The sequence below is a fragment of the Phocoena sinus genome, chromosome 20 (assembly GCF_008692025.1).
Source record: "Phocoena sinus isolate mPhoSin1 chromosome 20, mPhoSin1.pri, whole genome shotgun sequence".
Classification (NCBI taxonomy): domain Eukaryota; kingdom Metazoa; phylum Chordata; class Mammalia; order Artiodactyla; family Phocoenidae; genus Phocoena; species Phocoena sinus.
Genome location: NC_045782.1, coordinates 2,298,046 through 2,318,009, shown reverse-complemented (window position 1 = coordinate 2,318,009; position 19,964 = coordinate 2,298,046). Strand labels below are relative to the sequence as shown.

Below are 19,964 nucleotides of genomic sequence, written 5' to 3'. Positions count from 1 at the left end.
TGGTGGAGTCCAGAAATGCTTGAGCAAGTAATGCTTAGAGTAGATTTTCCGCTAACCCGTGAGGTTTTCTGGAAGTCAGTCTGGACTCCTGGCTCCTGGGCGCCGTCTGCTGTGGGGCTGAACATTTAAGCTGTGGAGCCGGGCTGCTTAGGGTTGAATCAGCGTTGTTCTTGCTGTACTAACTTGGACCCGTTCCTCAGGGTTTCTGTGCCATAGTTTCCTCATCTGTGGATTGGTGGTGTAATACTAAGGCTTATTACCTCATTGGATTGTTCTGAAGATAAAATGAGGTGATAGGTCTAAAGAACTTGGAAAGAACAGTGCCTCGTGTGTTGGAAGGACTCAGTTACTGTGCGCTGTTGTTACAGCTAGTACTGCTGTGAGCGCCACCACCCCACACCACCTCGGGGTTTATGCTGCTGGCAGGTAGATCAGCGAACTGAGAGGCATGGTTTTTACCAGGTGGTCCCTGAAGCAATCCAAGGCCCTTAAAACATGCTTCCACTTAGCATTTTTGGCTGTACTGTGGTAATCATTTATCGCTGGGCTTCTGTGCAGGGTCCTGGGCTGCACTCTGCGTGAAGGGTGTGGGCGGTGGGAGGGGCGGCACGGAGGGAGGAGGAGAGGAAGCGCCTGTTTGGGGGCGCAGAGTGAGCCCAAACCTTGTTGGCTCTAGTTACGAAAGAGGAGAAGTGCCCTGCAGACGGAAAGGCTCTACAAGTTAGAGCAAGTTGGGGTGTGAGGGGATGTACTAAACCAGCCTGATTTCTTGGTTTTGACAGGCAGGTTTGTGTGATCATAGCAAAGTTGACATTATCAAAATCTGAAGGATTGGGTGGTACTGACGGTTGCACAACGTTGTGTGTGTATTACTGTCACTGAAGTGGACCCTTTGTAATGGCTAAAATTGTAAATTTTATGTTCCGTGTGTTTTACCACAATCATTAAAACGATAGAGGGTGGTGGCTGGTAGCACTGATGGGACGATCAAGCCTCTCTGGATACCGTCATGTAGAAAAGAAGCAGCTGGGGCAGGGAGGAGACTGATGCTGGTAAGAAAGTCTCTGGATGTACGGAGTGAGGAAACACAGTGTAGCCTAGCAGGGGCTGGTAACGCAGGCGCAGAGAGTAAGCTGAGGTTTGATGCATGCAGGATCAAGAGAAATTAGAATACCAGGTTGCGGAGACAACGGAACAGTGTATAGTGGGGTTTAAAGAGGAGTGTCGAACATCATTTTCAGTCTTAACATTAGGTGGTAAACCCGGGCTGTGATCCAGAAGGGGGCAGTCTCCAAATCACAGAGGTGCCTGCCAGTTGTTCACATTTGCATATTCTGCAAGATTACTGTCACGTGTTTAGTGGGAAGAGAAGATCAAAATACTATACGAATATGGTCTGTATTTGAGTGGTTGAGAAATAAACATTAACAGCTTTGCTTAAGAATTTGTGGTGTTGGCCCCTTTATTTTTTCTTGCAGTTACGATTTCTTCTAGCAAGTCTACCAGTCATGAAAGGAAATCGACACTGACCCCTACCCAGAGGGAAAGCATCACAGCGAAGTCTCCAGTTCCTGGGGTAGACCCTGCAGTGAGCCACAGCCCTTTTGAGCCGCACCACAGGGGCGGTGCCCCAGGGGAGGTTTACCGGAGCCATCTGCCCACACATCTGGACCCAGCCATGCCGTTTCACCGGGCTCTGGATCCTGGTAAGCACCGTGTGTAGTAATAACTGAAAGCAAAGAAATAACATACCTGTGTGGCTTTCTAGACTTACTGTTTATTAAGGTACGGTCCGCAGACAGTTGCATGGGTCATTAGTGTATATAGTTCAGTGAATTTTCACAAACTATACACCCCATGTAACCAGCTCTCAGATCAAGACACAAAATATTACCAGCACCCCTGAAAGAGCTAAAAATACTAGGTATGTGGAAAGCTCTCTTGTCTGATGGCATTTGGTTAAGCTGATTGGAAAAGTGGGTTAATGTGAAGAACTGTTTTTAAATGACACATGCATACGTTATATGTTTCAGTTTACAGCAGAGACATGCATTCACCAGTGTTCTGATCTCAGGTCAGGGGCCACTGATTAAACCTCACCACTGTCTTTCTTGTATAAATGATACATCTCCAGGTTTGGTTTTTTAAGTGAAGTTAGAATTTAAAGACACTTCAAAGCAATCTAAATACAGAATCCTTCTAGATTTTTTCCCAGTCTTTTAAAATTATCTAGTCCATACCTAATTCAGCTTCTATATTGAGTCTTTCCAAAGCAGTCAACTTAGTTTCTGGAGAAACCACTTTTTTTGTTCTTCTCTCATAGATTTACAGAGTTTTTCATTAAGTTACACAATTACAGTAGCAAGTACAGCTGGAAGGAACTTTTGAACAGACACCACTGACTTTGAGTAAACATGGCTTTGGTCAGTGTAGAAGCATGTAGGTTTTCTAGAGAGCAGCCTGCACTGGGCACGGTGATGCTAGGGGCACCGGGCAGTGGACTCTGCACAGGGAAAGGAGTCCCATCAGCAGGTTGGTGCAGAGTCTTTGCTGGGCTGTGATGATGTCAGTACCATCACGTTGTCGCTTGAGAACGTTCAGTTTCAGAGGAGCCCACACCTGGTTCTTCAGGGCCTGTCTCCAGAACCAAGGCAGAAGTTCCCAGTCACACAGTCAGCTGACAGATTCAGCTGGGAGTTCTAGAGGAAGGGGACGCAGACACTCCCGAAAGCTTGTCGTTTGTTCTTCTAGGGAGAACATATGTATATATATGATAGTTCCTTCAAGCTCTCAGACAGAAGCACATGTTTTTACTTTCATGTAGTGTTTATCATAGTCCTTTATTTCACTTGCTTGCCATTGTTGAGCTTGAGCTGGATGATCAATGTTTTGAGGATAGAGGCATTATCTTCTTTTATTTCTTCCAGTTTTATTGGGATAGAATTGACATACAGCACTAAGTTCCTTGTGTGTGTTCTGCTCATTTACCACACCTCCAGCTTCCTAGCATCTGTGTCACGCTCTAACCTAGGGTTAGAACAGCTACAGCCTCTGGCCAGATCCTGCTGCTGCCTGTTTGTGCAAATAAAGTTTTATTAGAACACAGCCACACCTGCCTGTTTATATTTTGTCTGGCTGCTCTCACACTGTAATGGCAGAGTTGAGTTGGTACGACGGAATGGTCCACAGAGCCTCAAATGCTGACCACCTGGCCCTTTGCTGGCTAATCTCTGCTTTAAACAGACACGCTAATTAAATGCTTGTAGACTGATCATTCTTACCCCCAGAAAAGTAAAGTTACTATCTGTTACAAAGTGTTTTCACACATATTTCCATTTAGTTGTATTAGATGATCGGTACTATAAAAAATTATTTTCAGACACAGCTTTTGGAGACTTCAGGTGAAAAATCTAATAAAGTTCCATGTCAAAGATTGAAAATGAAACTACTGGAGAATTTTTTTTAGCTACTGTTCTAGTGGTAAAAAGGTTAATACTCTTGTCTTGTCTAGTCTGTCTTCCCCCTTTCCGTTACGTCTGATATTAGAATATTTATATTCACGTTGCTGGTATGTCAAGGTCTAAAAGGAATCCACCCAAATCCTGTATTCCCCCGACCCCCGGCCCCATGACAGCTAGAACTTGATTGTGCACATAGCTCAACAGATGGTTATTTTCCTTATTTTTTCTTTGGGTGATGTTTGGCAAATGAGTCTACCCAGACTAAACTATGCCTGTCTCTTTTCTCTCCCTCAGCAGCTGCCGCTTACCTGTTCCAGAGACAGCTGTCACCAACTCCAGGTTACCCCAGTCAGTATCAGCTCTATGCGATGGAGAACACGCGGCAGACGATCCTCAACGACTACATCACCTCACAGCAGATGCAAGTGGGCCTGCGCCCGGACGTGGCCCGAGGGCTGTCCCCCCGGGAGCAGCAGCTGGGTCTTCCGTACCCAGCAACCAGGGGTGTGTGCCTTTGCAGACTCGAGCATGTGCGCCCAGGGTCTCCTAGGCACTCTGATAAATGCTCGGTGGGTGGATGATGGAAAGAAAGAAAAGGCCATTCCTTCTCTCCATAGCCATTAGCCCAGGAAGGCCAACAAAGTGATCCATCGGGATGGGCTGTTTTGGCAACACTGATATATTGAAACCAGACCAGTGTGCGCGGGATTTGAAGCCATGGTCTCACCAGTCTCCCTCCCTCTTTCCTCTCTCCACGTCTTTGGGTGCTGGTGTGGGGTGCAGTACTTCATATCCTTCTCTAGATGGAGATGGTCTTACTGTTTGCAAATTGTCATTGGGTTTTAGAGATAAACAAAATTAAAAAGCCAGGCATAGTTCTGTATCTTTAGAATAACAAATAAAACATAATTTTGTTGTATTTCTTTTGAATAGGAATCATTGACCTGACCAATATGCCCCCAGCAATTTTAGTGCCTCATCCAGGGGGAACAAGCACTCCCCCCATGGACAGAATCACTTACATTCCTGGAACACAGGTCACCTTCCCTCCGCGGCCGTACAACTCTGCGTCCATGTCTCCAGGTGGGTCTGCGCTCACCCCTTGCTGGTGTGAGCAACGTGCTCATGTGCTGGCAGCAGAGCCCTTGGAGGTGTTTGGGGTCCTTTTCCTGCATTTGGTCTGCAGTTTTCCATTTAATATTAGTTATCGTTCCTCTGCGCCGTCTGTCCCTAGATACTCGGGAGGGATCTTGGGAGCTTGTGTTACGCTCCGAAGTCACTCGAGACTCTTAATAAAACACACTTCCTACAGCTCAGCTTTGGAACTTCCTGAAAACCTTTCAGTCACTTGAGAGTGTAAAACTTGTTTGACGCACCTGTACGTTGACGTTTTGTCCTCAAGTTGCAGGTTTGTGTGTTTTCCAGGACACTCAACACACCTCGCGGCTGCGGCAAATGCTGAAAGAGAGCGGGAGCGGGAGAAGGAGCGGGAGCACCTCACCGCAGCCCCCTCGGACCTCTGCCTGCGGCCAGGTGGGTGGGAGGCCTCGTGCTCGTGTGGCAGCGGGTGCCGGGGCGACCTCGCAACCGAGAGTTACCAGGCAGAAGGCGGTGGTGGCGCTTAAGTGGAGCTGCTGTGCGGGCTGGAGTGGCACAGAGGGAGTGGAGTTTCCACGATGACGGTGTCGTGGGCATTTGGCTCCAGCAGTTGGGTCTGCAGAGACTGGGCACAGGGCTCACTGAAGCCGAAAGTCGCCCGGGCGAAGGCTCACAGGAGACCAGTGAAGATGGGTGTCTTGTCTGGTGAAGGAAGAGTGGACAGCATGGTTAGCAGGCTGTGTGACGGTGTGAATTACGGTCCAGTGCAGGAGGCAGGTGGCGTGATCAGAGGGGCATTTGCACAGGAGCAGCCTGAGATGGGTTAGAACCCAGGAGGCGGGTATGGGCTGGTGCCAGGAGCAGCTTGAGATGGGTTAGAACCCAGGAGGCGGGTATGGGCTGGTGCCAGGAGGACAGTGAGACCATGTGTGTCGTCCCCGTGTCTCCTGAGATAGGTTGACACGGGGAATGGCCAGAAAGGAGGTGCTTGGATGAATATTGTTAAGGTGAATCAAAAGGACTTCACAATAACGGGATAATGGGGGTTGAGGAAGAGGTGGGAAACAAGATTGGTCTGCACTTCAGATAGAGCTGGATTAGTTGAAAGCAAAGTGATAGTGATTGTTTAGGCCGTAGCTAATCTGACGTGTCTCTGGAAGATGTGTTCTTATCCATGGCGTAGTTGTCATTTTATATTCTGTGAAATCAAACCATTGATCATGTCCATGTGGTCAGATACTCAGAGCAGTACTTAGGAGAACAGACAGCACGGAGATGGTGATTGAGAGTGGAGAGTCTGGCTTGAACAAGATATCAGGGGGGCAGGTATGTACGGAGGAGCAGGTCTGTCCCGAGATGTTTCTGGGAGGGCTGCTAGAGGTGGGGGCAGAGGGGGCCAGAGACCCGCCTGAGAGGTTGGTGCAGAACCAGAGGGTGTCACATTCCCGTGGCCACAGCCAACAGACCCCCTGGATTGAGGAGGGGGCCGAGGCCAGCGGTCACCTCCGACTTCCTCATACCATTCCTGGGGCTTTACCTCCAACAAGTCAATGGTTGCAAAGCCAAGTACGTTTAGATGTAACCTGTTGTCTGTGTATAATTCAAAGAATCACTAAGTGTGTGACCACAGGAGATGCTTTAATGAATCACGAGGTAGCACCATAATACTGATTATATGTTGATTGTATAGAAACCACGGGAATTGATTTAATTAAAGCAAGCCAAGTAGAACTCATACGTAATTTTTTTAGGAACTGTATCTTTAAAATGCTTGTGATCCCACTGATGAATAACATGCATATTTAAGTCAATAAAGTACCATTTTTCTCCATCAGACATTTGAAAGGTCGATAAATATCCTGTGTTGAGGTGTGTGAAGAAACACTGATTCTTACACATTGTCAATGGCAGCGTAAATAGGGATAGCTTCTTCAGAGATGTAAAAACGGAAATAGTAACCCCACTTCTAGGAATGTGCCCTGCAGGGCACTTAGTACCGGTGTGAGGTCAGAAGGGAGAAAATTGCTCAGAAGGCTGTGCTAGGCACCTGCCCTGAAGTGAAGACAGGGGTGTTTGCTAGAGCTGCTGGCTCAAGTGGGAAAGTCAGGGTGAGGCCGAGAACCCCAGGAGGTGGGGGAGAGGGTGAAGAGGGGGAACCTGAGACCCTGTGAGTGAAGGAGCTTTGCTGTGGAAGAGCCTCGGCCAAGCGGAGGGAGCTGCAGAGCTGCGGGTGGGTGGGCAGTCTCAGGCCCTGCTGCAGCGGATGTGCATTATTTGCATTATGATACTTAGGTAGTTGTTGCAAACTTGATTTTGGAAATGAGAAACACGCCAGAGTTTGAGGAAAAATGAACTTATCTGAGTTGTATTAGTGCTTCATTATTGGTGTTATTTTTATTTCTCTTTGGATTCAAGATAGAAACTTGTCACCAAAATGGAAATGACAGTGAATGGTAGCTGACGATTTTGTTTCAAGTTACCAGTGTGGTTTTATTGCATCTTTATTGGAAAACTCTTACAGAATTTATTTCTAGAAAGGCCAGAAAGCAGAGTAGCAAGTTTCTTCCCTTGTTTTCCTTTCTCCTATTTAGGAATATTAGGAAGGCAACGATTCCCCAGTGATGCCGTCCTGCCTCTTCCTTATGGCTTGTTTCTTTGTCCCTCGGCCCTGCAGGCTCAGAACAGCCCGGCCGGCCCAGCAGCCACGGCTATGTTCGCTCCCCGTCTCCTTCAGTCAGAGCTCAGGAGACCCTGCTGCAGCAGAGACCCAGCGTTTTCCAGGGAACCAACGGAACCAGCGTGATCACACCTTTGGACCCGAGCGCACAGCTACGGATCATGTAGGTCTCTGTGTACACTTGGATCAGAAATCCCCGTCTTCTGCACACACGCCTTTAAATCTGTGAGTGCAGTAGTCTAAGGAGGGTGATGTTTCCTCCTGCTGCGCACTCTGTTTGTTGCAGTCTGTCCGTCCCCCCCGCCCGCCCTGCCCCACCACACACACACAGACACACACCTCCCTCCCTTCCTCCCCGCCCCCCCACACACCCCTCCCTCCCTTCCTCCCCCACCCCCTGCCCCCGGGAGAGTCTCCCCTTCACAGACTTCTGGTTTGGTTTTATTTTCAGGCCGCTGCCTGCTGGGGGCCCTTCCATCAGCCAGGGCCTGCCGGCCTCCCGTTACAGTACTGCTGCGGACGCCCTGGCTGCTCTTGTGGACGCCGCAGCGTCTGCTCCCCAGATGGACGTGTCCAAAACAAAAGAGAGTAAGCATGAAGCTGCCAGGTTAGAAGAAAATTTGAGGAGCAGGTCAGCAGCAGTTAGTGAGCAGCAGCTAGAGCAGAAAAGCCTGGAGGCGGAGAAGAGACCCGGTCAGTGTCTGTACACTTCTTCAGCCCTGCCGAGTGGCAAGCCCCAGCCTCATTCTGCAGTAGTTTACTCTGAGGCTGGGAAAGAGAAAGGGCCTCCTCCAAAATCCAGATATGAGGAAGAGCTAAGGACCCGAGGGAAGACTACCATTACCGCAGCTAACTTCATAGACGTGATCATCACCCGGCAAATTGCCTCGGACAAGGATGCAAGGGACCGTGGCTCCCAGAGTTCAGACTCTTCCGGTAGCTGTATGTATCTCAACCCGACCTCGCACTGTGGTACCGAGTACGGAATTACTTGATTCTTTAGGGAAAGCAGAACCGTACGGTGTAAAGAAATTCTGATCTTGGCAGTAAATGTAATGGAAAGGTTTTGTGGGTTAGGGGTGCAAAGTGTCTCTTCTGCTGTTATGACTCTTTAAATATCAGAGTGTCTTAAGTGTACCTGTCAAGGTGTTTTCCCTGAGAAGCCATGCCCCTTGTGGAGATAAGGTTGGAAGGGAGATAGAGGCGGAGTTCACTAACATCTTCAGGCTCTGGAAGGTGATGGATGTGTCATCAAGCGCAGCGCTGCCGAGGCCTCATTCCTCAAGAAACGTTTCCTAGGATGTGATTCAGTATTTAGGCCGATACCCCAAAGCCTCTAGTGTTCTTTTTCTAAGATACAGATTTTTTAAAAAGCGGGACCACTTTGTTGGTAATTATTATTATTGGTAATTGGCATTTCTCGCAAGTTGGATTTTGACCAAGTCTGGTTAGTCACTTTGATATCTACCCTGTTAAGTGTAAGAATTCACAAATCTACAGTAAAATGCTAGAAAAGTTACTTTAAATTTATTTTTCACTACAGCCTAAATTCTATATAGAATTCCTGAAGGAACAGGCCAGTATTTAAACGAGTATCCATTAATACTGGAGTAACTTAACCATACGTAGTAACCTCTCATTTCCAGTGATGAACTGAGTAGAGTCGGAGACAATGACCTGTGGGCCCTGTGCACCAGCATGCAACGCATTTTTCTGTTTAGTTTAGTTAGTTCCATGCCTAGTCGTAACCTATTTGGGTAAATAACCCCATTGCTGAGGTTTTTGGAGACAAGTGGGAGGGGGCAGCTTGGTAGCCTGTTGTGTAAATGAAAGACATCCTTTAGCCTGGACTGTGAAAATCAGCCCAATAGGTATTATCCATGCAGAAAATTTGGAAGATCCCTAGTTCTATGACTAGGCCTTTTGGAGGGAAGTCACCAGCACACATCTGGTGACCCAACCTGGGGCCTGTCGAATGCTCGCTAATCACCCGACAACACTTCTTTTCAGTTTGCGTCACAGAACGTCTGAGAGCAGAGAGTCTGGCTGCTTTTCTGAGTGTTTATCTTTTCGTCACTGAGTCAGTTCCTTGCGTGAAGCCCACAGGCTCTTCACAGTTACCAGCGTGCCCTCCGGTTTTTCCTCTCCAGAGCCTCCCCACCCGCTCTTCAGGCATCAAGAACAGTGTGCTCCAGAGTAGCGCCAGGCCTCCCGTGGCCGTGCACTGGATGTGGGGAGCAGATTAGGAGGGTGCTGGCACGCGAACAGTGATGAATACCCACTGCAAAGTAGTATCAATTACTTTGAATATAGTGACTTATTTTAGTTCTCCAAAGATAATTTCCACCCCAGTTAACAGGTTTCTGTCCTGAGCATACTAGACCCAGGTTACTGCAGCTTCCGTAGCCTGGTGGGGGGCAGGAGAGGGCTGTTGAGATGAGGTTGGAGGAGTGGGTGGTAGTCTAGTAGCAGAGTTCATTCCCACCTTCTGCCTGTGTTCAGGACCCATCACCGCCTGACCACGCTTGCTGCTCTGGCCAGGGTCATACACCCTTTGGGCCTCTGACCGTTTCCTCAGGTGCTTCGGTGCACCCAAAAGTGCACACAGCGCTCGCGAGTCAGAAGGTTCCTGAGCAGGAGGTCACAGCCGCCCGACACCCCCGTTCTCGGCTCTCAGGCCATGGCAGGACTGAGAAAAGTACCTGGACCCCTACTGCATAGACCCCTGGTTTCCTTGGGAACCGCATTGTAGAAGGGCCCTTCCCTGGCATGTGCACCCTCCCTTTCTGCTAACCCAGCGGAGTGACTTTGCTTCCCTGCAGACGTTCCTTACCATTTGTTTATCTTCACAGTGTAACGTGGTGCTAAAAAGTGGGAGAAATTTTTGTCAGCAGTACTCAGTGACTTGGGAAAATCATTATGTGATGTTACTTGATCTACAGCTTTAAAGTCGTCCTGGTAAAGAAGAGCTGACTGTCCCACAGGATGGAAACGACTGGAAACAGTGGACTGTTGACATCTACTCTCTCATTGGTTTAATCCCTTCTGATGAGTTTCCTAGTGATTTTCTTTTCCAGCCCCCAGGAGAACGTCAAGCTCTGTTTCTGTTCTGCCTCACCTAAAGGTCTTAGAGCCCACAGACTTTCAGGAAACTCCGTACCCCGCCAGGATTAGGAGTCCGAGGAAGCGCCTACTGACCTTTGACACCATGCATTGACCTCGTTGTGGTTTTTTTTTGTTTTCCATTGACCTGAGGTGCCATTGGACATTTCTCAGAGTAAAAACCGAAAATTTGCAAATAGGTTTGAAGAGCTTGGACTTCCGAGTCTTTTTATAGGATTAGTTTTAAGATAGATTCTTTTCTTTTCTTCAAGTATCTTCTCACCGGTATGAAACACCTGGCGATGCCATTGAGGTGATAAGCCCTGCCAGCTCCCCTGCGCCGCCCCCCGAGAGGTTGCAGGCCTACCAGCCGGAGGTCGTGAAGGCGAGCCAGGCAGAAAGTGGGTCTTTGCGTGTTTTCACACTTCCTTCTCCTTGCCTGTCCAGAGCACGTTAAGAAATAGCTCGTTTTGTTTGAGAGTAATCTTGTATGAGTCTAGAAACATGTAAAACTTTTAAAACTGCTCTAATGGAAAACAGTTTTTAAGCCATTATTGATGACTTTTTTGTGTATATTTTAATGATAACAGTTGATATTAGTTTTGGTTGCTAGTCTTCTGATTTCTCTCAGTGAATAAATATTTTTTCTTCAAAATTAAGATATGAATTCCCTTCCATGTGTTTCTCTGCGTTATGTTTAATCTTTGCTCATGAGTGAAAGGCGGGCATCCCTGGAGTAAGACATCTGTCTGTCCCTGTTAGACGAAGCCTGCAGGCAGTACGAAGGACCGCTGCACCACTATCGGCCGCAGCCGGAGTCGCCCTCCCCACAGCCGCCGCCGCCCCCATCTTCACAGGCCGAGGGGGTGGGGCAGGTACCCAGGACACACCGACTCATCACACTTGCTGATCACATCTGTGTAAGTTTCTCACTCTTCTTACTAGTTTTTTTTTTTTTTTTAAAGAAAGATCATGTAGGAGGCACATTTCACGTAGAATCACAATAAAGTTGTCTAGATTTTTTACGCTACACTTTCTTGAAAGTACTCAATGGCTCTAACTAATTCCTTCTTCTCTCACGCACAGCAAATTATCACGCAAGATTTTGCTAGAAATCAAGTTCCGTCACAGCCTCCCCAGCAGCCTCCCACTTCTACATTCCAAAATTCACCGTCTGCTTTGGTGTCTACACCCGTGAGGACTAAAACATCAAACCGTTATAGCCCAGAATCCCAGTCTCAGTCTCTTCACCATCAAAGACCAGGTTCAAGGGTCTCTCCAGAAAATCTTGTGGACAAATCCAGGGGAAGGTATGGTCTTTATTTTAAGCCATATGTAAATTTCCCAACAGTAAAACAGTTTGTATCTTCAAGTTAGGAGATTCATTTCTTATACCTAAAGTTATTTTACCTTCATTCCCTGGGAAGTGTAAATGAGGGTTTTTCCTCTGTATATTATTCTTGGAATGTCTACTGGGCAGTTTGGTCCTATACCTTTTTGTTATGTATTCACAAGTTGATTGCTCTACTCTGTGGGTTTGCAAAGACAGGAAGAATGTGTGTTTTGGTGGTAATGTTGGGACACTTGGCCTGGGTCTTCAGAATCCTAAGAGTGTTCAGATGTTTAGGAAGCTGACATTAAACAATGAAAGTGAGGCCACGAGAGGAAACACGTTGATATGCAGGGCCGCTTGGTAAAGAGCATGTCTTCTCCCCCAGTGCTCTGCATTTGGAAGTTTGAAAAATGGACGCAGGGCTGTTCATTCAAGGTAGTAGACTAAGTGTTGGGGCATGTGAGTTGATATAGAGCAGCATGAACGTTCATGAAGTTCATAAAAATACTGAGAACAAGACTGGGGTGTCAGGTCAGAGATCCTGCAAAGATCTGGAAGACACACAGCGGGGTAGATGACCCAGAGCAGCGGAAGCCACAATTCAGTTTGCAGCAGAGGTGGTTCTCCAGTCTGCCTTCCGACCCCCCAAGTTAGCAGAGAACATAGGGAGGAAGAATAACTTATTTAAGAAGCTGAATGTGCTCATTTGGGAAAAAAGACCAAGTTTATTGTGGGACGTTTTGAACACACATTAGTAGAGAGGACAGAGTAAGATGCTACCGTGGATCACCGCCCACCTTCCAGATCGTCAGCACAGGGCCAATTCGCTTCATTTCATCCCCACTTGCCCTACCCTCAGACCGCGCTGTTTGGAAACAAATCTCAAATGATATCATCATTTCAAGAAGCGGGATGATCTTAAGGATAAGATGAAAACCCATTCTCTTTTAACAAAGACCAAAAAAACAAAGAAGAGAACTTGTTATCAAAGAAGAACAGAAAGCTATAGCAGAGTCATTCATGGTACATTCTTGATACGAAGTACTACATAGATTTTGAGCAGTTAATGGCATTTTTGAAAAAATCCTTTTGACTTTTTCACTTGTAATTTCTACATCTGTACTTTTTTTTTTTTTTTTTTTTTTTTTTTTTGCGCTACGCGGGCCTCTCACTGTTGTGGCCTCTCCCGCTGCGGAGCACAGGCTCCGGACGCGCAGGCTCAGTGGCCATGGCTCACGGGCCCAGCCGCTCCGCGGCATGTAGGATCTTCCCGGACCAGGGGCACGAACCCGTGTCCCCTGCATCGGCAGGCGGACTCCCAACCACTGCGCCACCAGGGAAGCCCTACACCTGTGCATTTGAATGAGGAACGTTACATTTCTTTCATTGGTTTTACAGTTTAAAATGTTTACAAAATCCATAGTGTTGTAAAACACCATTAACTGATTTTTCAGTCAATGAGCAAAACACAGAGGAGTTTTTCTAGAGTTTAGAACAGAATGTAAATGCTGTAAATCACATAAAAATGGCTGAGTATGCTACGTGTATAGTTAAAGTAGACAAACTACAGATTAAAATAAAATGGGCAACAACATAGAGAAGGTAGTCAAGCTCTTCATCTTTCATGGAAGGAAACTGATAAGGTACTGTTTCAAGTTCTGATACATCAAGAAAGGTATAAGATTGATTATTCAGATGATTTAGAGGTGCCCACCAAAGAACTAAAGGAAAAATGGTCAAAAATGGCCACCTCTAAGAATTGGATGGGACGAGATTGGGGAAAGAAATGACAAATAATACATATATAATTATACTTATCTATAATAGTAATAAAAGCAGATATTAAAGGTCACAGATGGCTTTTAATATGTACAGTTACTAAACCAAAAACTTTCTTGGGCCCAAACAGTGTTTATCTCACACCATCCTCACAACATGGCGTCCAGAGGAAGAACGTTAAGTTGCAGGTGGCAGTGTGGCGCCCAAGTCCTTTGTCTTTTAACTTAATGGGGAAGCAACCTGGTAGGTCCTGGCTCGAAATCAGCAACAAGACCCTGGAGGGCTCAGCGGAGTAGCTGGCCAGGGGCACGAGGGGTCCAGTGCTGGGCAGTGACCTCCCCACAGAGCCCGGGCTGCGGCCTGTCCCCGGCACCGTTTGTCATGCGACTCCGTGTGCCTGGACGAAGCAACAGTAACAGACTTTCTCAAAATAGGTACAGAGTGAGTATACGAGGCCACTGTTTTCTGATACGTATTGCCAACTTTCGGTCCTTGAAATGACTGAAGTAACAAGGTAACCAGTTCCTGTTCAGGGTAAGCCGCAGGTGAGCCCTGGGAAGACTGTCTAATGTTTCGTATGTTCCAGTATCAGGCCTGGAAAGTCCCCAGAGAGGAGTCACGTCTCTAGCGAGCCCTACGAGCCCATCTCCCCACCCCAGGTTGCGGTCGTGCACGAGAAACAGGACAGCGTGCTGCTCCTGGCCCAGCGCGGAGCCGAGCCCGCAGAGCAGAGGTGCCTGTGCGCGCGCTGCGTGCCTTTTGTTTTCCTGAAGTCAGTGCGGTTTTCCTCTTCCGGGTCATGTGTCAGGCAGATCGTTTTGTTTCTGTTTTCCTAGTGACCTAATGCCAGTGGATTTTAATGAAAAATTGTAGTATTTAAATAGGTCATAGAACATAATTGTTCATTATTCTTCTCGAAGTTAAGTCGTCCTAGATCTTATTTTTAAAATCTTTCTGTCTGTGTGGTTGCTGAACCCCACTTCAGTGCTTGCCGGGCACCTGGCGTCTGGGCTGAGTGGAAGGGGGTCACAGTGAGCCCCTGGGCTGGGCTGCTTGCCGTGTGTTCTCTTCGCAGTTTCTGACCCTAACCCAACCCTAGGAATTATTGGATTCTTATTCCCATTTGGTTTTTTAGACGCCTTTGACTTGGCCCCCGCCTGGTCCACTTGCACCAGCGATCTGTATAGAACTCAAGTGGACTCCAGCACTTGCTTGGTCACGAGCGTGGCATGGAATCTCTCTGTGGCCAGGCTCACGCTCCTCACCCCACTTGCTGCCGCTCCACCCTCACGCTTCCCTCCTTGAGCCCTGAGTTCCCTCACCTGAACTCGTGCTGCTTTCTTGGTGTGGAACACCCTCCCCTGATGCTCTGATTTGCTGGTGATCAAATAAAGTGAGAGGGAGTCCAGCTTTAGACCAAGGTCTGCCTCACTCCAAACCGTTAGTGCATTTCTTAACAGTGTGTCATAGTCATTTACTTACTTGTATATATTAATAGGCCACCAAATAGGGGTTGGTACCTTTCAAGGAAATGAGGATGAAATCCATTTTTGGAAAGGGAATGATGTTAAATTTAATTATACGTTTACATGTTTCCCCTAAGCTTGTGAGTTTTCTGAGGATGGAGACCATGTCTTAGTCATTCTTCTTTATCTTCCTTGGATACAGTAGGTGTTCTCATGTTTGAGTGAGGGACCAGATTAAATTATCAGCACCTTTCCATATGTTCTCTGTTACCGTCTCTGGCACTAGTTAGATCCTGGTAGTCCTGCACTGGTAGAGGAAACTTGTTTTTCTAAATGTGTTAGTATAGGAAGCTGCCAGTGAAATATGAAAGGAAGTCTTTATGCGAAACTCAGCTCAACTGGTCACAGGCTTGAAAAGATTCTAATAAATAGGTAATTTTTTCTACATTGTAGCTATTCTGTTCAAGTCTAATTGTTGCTTAGGTGTGAGTGCTTGCTATTTTATAGGCAGGTGTGCTAGTAGTTACAATTTTATTGTGCTTCAAAGTAATTCTGCTAGTAAAATAGTTCCAAGCTTACACAGTAACCCTAAATATCAGTGCCTGTGCTGTGGAACAGACAGAATCGTGACGAGTGTTCCCATTAATGTCCATTCACTCTTTGTTAAGAATCTTGGTTCTAGATTCTCTCTATTCCAGTCCTCATTTTCTGATGTCATCTTTGTGTCCTCAGATGTGATGTCCTCGCTGGCTTTTGGTCACACACTGTCCTTAGGCTGTCAGCACAAACAGATGGGGAGGGACTCTGGGACTGGTACTAGCATGGGCGGGGTAGGAGTGCATGATGGTAACACACGTAACTGTCCCTGACAGGAATGATTCCCGATCACCAGGGAGTATAAGCTACTTGCCTTCATTCTTCACCAAGCTGGAAAACACCTCACCCATGGTTAAATCAAAGAAGCAGGAGATCTTTCGTAAGTTGAACTCCTCTGGTGGAGGTGACTCTGATATGGGTAAGTGGGATTTCTTTCATGAACCCCAATAAAATACGCATTAATAATGGTATCTCCAGTGTTGCCTCTCATGTAGTCCTTGAGTTCAAAGGCTCTTACAGGCATCTGTCCAAGCACAGCAGATCCTGAAGCTGCTTCCCAAATGTCTGTGGGCACGAGAGGGTTTCCTGTTAGGGAGAAAGCACTTGCCTCTTTCCGCAGCCCTCCATGTTCTCTTGGAACAAGTGCCGGGTCTGGGACGTTTGTTTCTCATGTGGGGTGGGATTAGCCCTCCAGTGTTTTCTGCCCTGGTCTGCGCTTCCTCTGTGCGGGCCGTCTCAGCTGTCTGCGGACAAGTCGTGCCCTTCCAGTCTTTTCTTTACACGCACCCCAGTTCCAGTGGCTGTCCGTCGGGGGCCTGGTTCCAAGCACTCCTGCTGGCCCAGGTGTTCTTCACGAAAAACACTTTATTCGGCTCAGCCTTTCAGTAGGTTCTGAGTACTGTGGTAGGACCCACACCACATTCATCATTTTAAGGGGGTCTTTTTGACAACCTATGTGCTGTTAAGTTCCAATGCACTTAATGTCGGTACAGATACCAGGCCTCCCGAGATGAGCTGCCCTTGAGCCTCCCCTTGCTGTCCTTCTGTGTCCCTCCCGCCAGGCATGGGACGAGGCCCTCTGTGCTGGCTCCTTTTCTGCCCTGCCGGTGTCTCTGTGGGTGGCGTGTGAATCTGCTAGACCCGCCACCTGGGGCGGTGCCGGCATCAGGAGCAGCAGCCGCCGCAGCTCCCGTGCAGCACTGCGGTGCTCCAGGCTCCGTCCTAGGCGGGCCTGTGCAGACTCCTGTGATCTTCACAACAGACCCTGCACACCACGTGCCGGAAGCATCTCCGCCTTGTAGATGAGGAAGCTGGAACTCGGGTTTCCTAGCTGTTGCAAGTTACATAACTAGTGACTTGGGCAGTGGTTCAGACTCAGGAATTCCAGCGCCAGAGCCCACGCTTCCAGTAGTTCTGCACTCGGCATCCTCACCCAGGCCGCTTTCAAATGTCCACTGGGAGAGCTCTGGGGCATCCAAGCCTTTCCTTAGGGTGGATATGCACGTGCCCGCTGTTTTCAGCACTCGTGCCATCACCCAGGCTTGCTCGTGGTCCTTGCCTCACGTGTATCCAGTGATGCAGAAGCTGTGTGGGATGCCCTGTAGAATCCAGGCCTCCTACAATCTGCTTTACTTCTGGGCTACCTGCTATAAACTGCCAGGTCGACGTGTGTTTGGATCTGTGACACTTCGTGATTAATAAAGGCCAAATGTCCCAGAGAAAAAAAGAGGAGCAGTGTCACTTGTTGTTTGTGTAGTTATCCTAGCTCTTGATTACTACTAGATTCACTTCTTAAATGGCAACAAATTGTCCAAAAGAAATACTTTAGAAGGCTGACCAGAGTTGCCCTCAGGCTTACAGATATTCTTTCTTTCTTTCTTCTTCAGGAAGAAATTCTTCTTGATAGGAAAATGCTATGTATGAATTGAAGAAGCCTACTTTATAGTTTTCTTCTCTCTTCTAATGTTTTCCATTGTCCTTAGGCAGGAGCCCGGTCATTCATTAATTCAGTAATCATTTATCGAGCAGGGTGCTCTGTTGGGTGCTTTTAGAATGACAGATGGTCCCTACTCTGTGAAAATGTGTAACGAAACAAGTATCTAGCTTTAACAGAAGGTAAATTTTATTAATGTCGTAAGGCAAGTACTAACAAAATTTGCTTTAGTTTGGGATTTCTGATTGTGGAAAGGGACAATTAAGGGGTTGTACTAAGGAACCAGTGGGCTCGCGGGACCCCAGGCACGTTGGGTTCTCACCAGGAAGTAGAACTGAGAAATCCAAGCCCCGGGCAAGCAAGACAGCTTCAATTCACCTCAGGGCTCCCACCGAGGACATCAGTGCCTTTACTGTGCAAAAAACTTCATGCTTTAAAACTTACTTTATCTGATCTCTCTGCTGTTGACATTAGTGGCCCACTTCCCTCTTCCGGAAATACTTTCTCCTCTTGGCTTTCAGGGACTGCTTTCTCCTGTCCTTTTCTCTACTTCTTATGTGTCCCTAGAAGCTACGTCCTGCTGTGCCTGGCTCCTGGGTGCTGGTTTTCCAGTCTCTCCTCTTGCACCATATTCTTGGAGGCGTTTCATCCACTCTGGTGGTTTGCACTACGTGCTGAAAACTCCCAAACTTGTACCTCGAGTTCAGCTTTTTCTCCTAAGCTCTTTGCTGCCCTCATTGCGTCTTGAACGTCTTACTGGCTCCTTAAATGTCTAAAATGACTCCCCATGCTGGCTCTCCACACACAGGCCTCTGTTCCTCCCCCCCCACCCCCCGCCCCGCTCCACGGTTCCCTCGCGAGGCTCCGCAACTCGCTCTCCCTGGTGCTGTCCCGTCAGCCTCGACGGCTCCTGAGTGCCTGTCTGCTTTTCCGTCATTTCTGAGTAATTACCGTGTCCTCTCGTAAGTCTGCCCATCTGTCTTACACCAGGGGCCCTCAAGCGTCACTACCCATCACAGTCACCTGGAGGGCTTGTTAAAACACGTGCCTACTGGGCTGCAGGAATCTCAGAAACCGGCACTTTACGAAGCTCCCCAGGTGATTCTGACCTCATGGCCTCAGAGAGCACCCCGCTGACCTGTGAGCTCCACAGGTGGAGGAAGGGGTGCATTTTAAGTCCGGTACCTTAGTGTTATCGTCGGTTGAACAATATGGAATTGTCTTCATGTGACCGTTTTTTTTTTTCATATGACCGTTTTTGATCAATATGAAGGTGATTTTATTATTCAGCCAAATAATCGCTCAGTAAATATTTGTGAAATGAATGAGTCCTATTCCCCAGGTTTTGTGGTAACTACCAGGCTGGCCCTACCACCCTGTGCTGTTTCAAGTTCCGTTCATCTAGCATTTCCTGACCTGTACGTGAGGAGCCTGTATCGCATGGTCCCTGCTGTGCAGTCTTCCTGGAGCTTCCTCCTCCCACCTGGACAGTTTTCCCCGATCCCAGAAGTCAGCGTCTGGGCTCATATGCGCTCCCCATCTGCACGGACGGGTCCCCCTTCTGGGGTCTGCACATTCTTCTCTGGGACACTGCTTGTTTATAGCCACCGACTTTACTTCCTACGTTCCTTCTCTTTCAAAGTCTCAGCATCGAGTTGGAAGATGTGATGAAAACACCGTTTATGTTCCCAAATTCCTTCTATTTCTGGCACAGTGCTTTACAAGTAGCTCCCAGGTTGTCCCAGCTGTTGTCATTCAAACTGAGCAAATGACAAAGTGCACAGTTAGCAGGAATAAACAGAACCAATAGGCAGAATCTTTATCTCATCCTGGGATCAAAAAAATAGTTTCTAGGTAACCACAGCAGGGACACACGCGGTCATGTTCATGCTGTTCACGGGGCGTCTTTCCCCCGGATCTAATCTCAAACTCGGATATTTGCAGGGTCTTCTTAGAGTCACTATCTCTTCCCCAGTGAGCCTGGGTTCCTGTTCTGAGGGCAGCTTTTCCCTCTGTGTGTTTTCTCCAGCACTGCAAAAGTTCCTTTCCTTCCCGGGCTATATTATTATAGTACTCCTCCTGTTCTGATTTCTTAAAAAAAAAAAATTTCTTTCACTTTATCTTCACTTAATCGGTGAAAAATAAAGTTGAGATCATGGAAAATAAGAAGGTTAATTTTACTGTAGGATGTTTTTTTGAGACTTTATCTCTTTCGATGTATGTGATTATCACATCTCAATTAACTTGAATGTTTGTTTAAATACAGCAGCTGCTCAGCCAGGAACTGAGATCTTTAACCTGCCAGCAGTCACCACCTCAGGTAAGATTCAAAAGACATTGTTTGCCAACAGGAAACTGGTACAGTAGCAGTCAGTCCAGCAAATAGGTGTCGAATACCGACTGCACACAGGAAACTGCTCCAGGAAAGCTCATCGTTTAGTCAGGGAGGGAGGGAGTCAATGGCGGTAAATAATGAGTTGAGATTCAGTGAGTACTCGTTGAAAAGATAAATGAAGAA

The 19,964-nt window shown here is 47.4% G+C and overlaps 1 protein-coding gene across 15 annotated transcripts in view; it reads left to right on the top strand.

Annotated features, from left to right (window-relative positions):
• NCOR1 (nuclear receptor corepressor 1) overlaps positions 1-19,964 on the top strand; it is a 144,789-nt gene that overhangs the window by 121,183 nt on the left and 3,642 nt on the right. For 10 of the 15 annotated variants that reach the window (XM_032616171.1, XM_032616176.1, XM_032616173.1 and 7 more), the window contains 12 exons: positions 1,479-1,706; positions 3,756-3,965; positions 4,395-4,544; positions 4,887-4,994; positions 7,234-7,399; positions 7,688-8,178; positions 10,611-10,739; positions 11,101-11,258; positions 11,425-11,648; positions 14,037-14,183; positions 15,789-15,931; positions 19,713-19,766. In XM_032616171.1, the coding sequence (XP_032472062.1) occupies positions 1,479-1,706; positions 3,756-3,965; positions 4,395-4,544; positions 4,887-4,994; positions 7,234-7,399; positions 7,688-8,178; positions 10,611-10,739; positions 11,101-11,258; positions 11,425-11,648; positions 14,037-14,183; positions 15,789-15,931; positions 19,713-19,766 (2,208 nt within the window). The remainder of the gene's footprint in view (positions 1-1,478; positions 1,707-3,755; positions 3,966-4,394; positions 4,545-4,886; positions 4,995-7,233; positions 7,400-7,687; positions 8,179-10,610; positions 10,740-11,100; positions 11,259-11,424; positions 11,649-14,036; positions 14,184-15,788; positions 15,932-19,712; positions 19,767-19,964) is intronic. The other 5 variants (XM_032616174.1, XM_032616181.1, XM_032616182.1 and 2 more) reach the window with 3 other exon arrangements.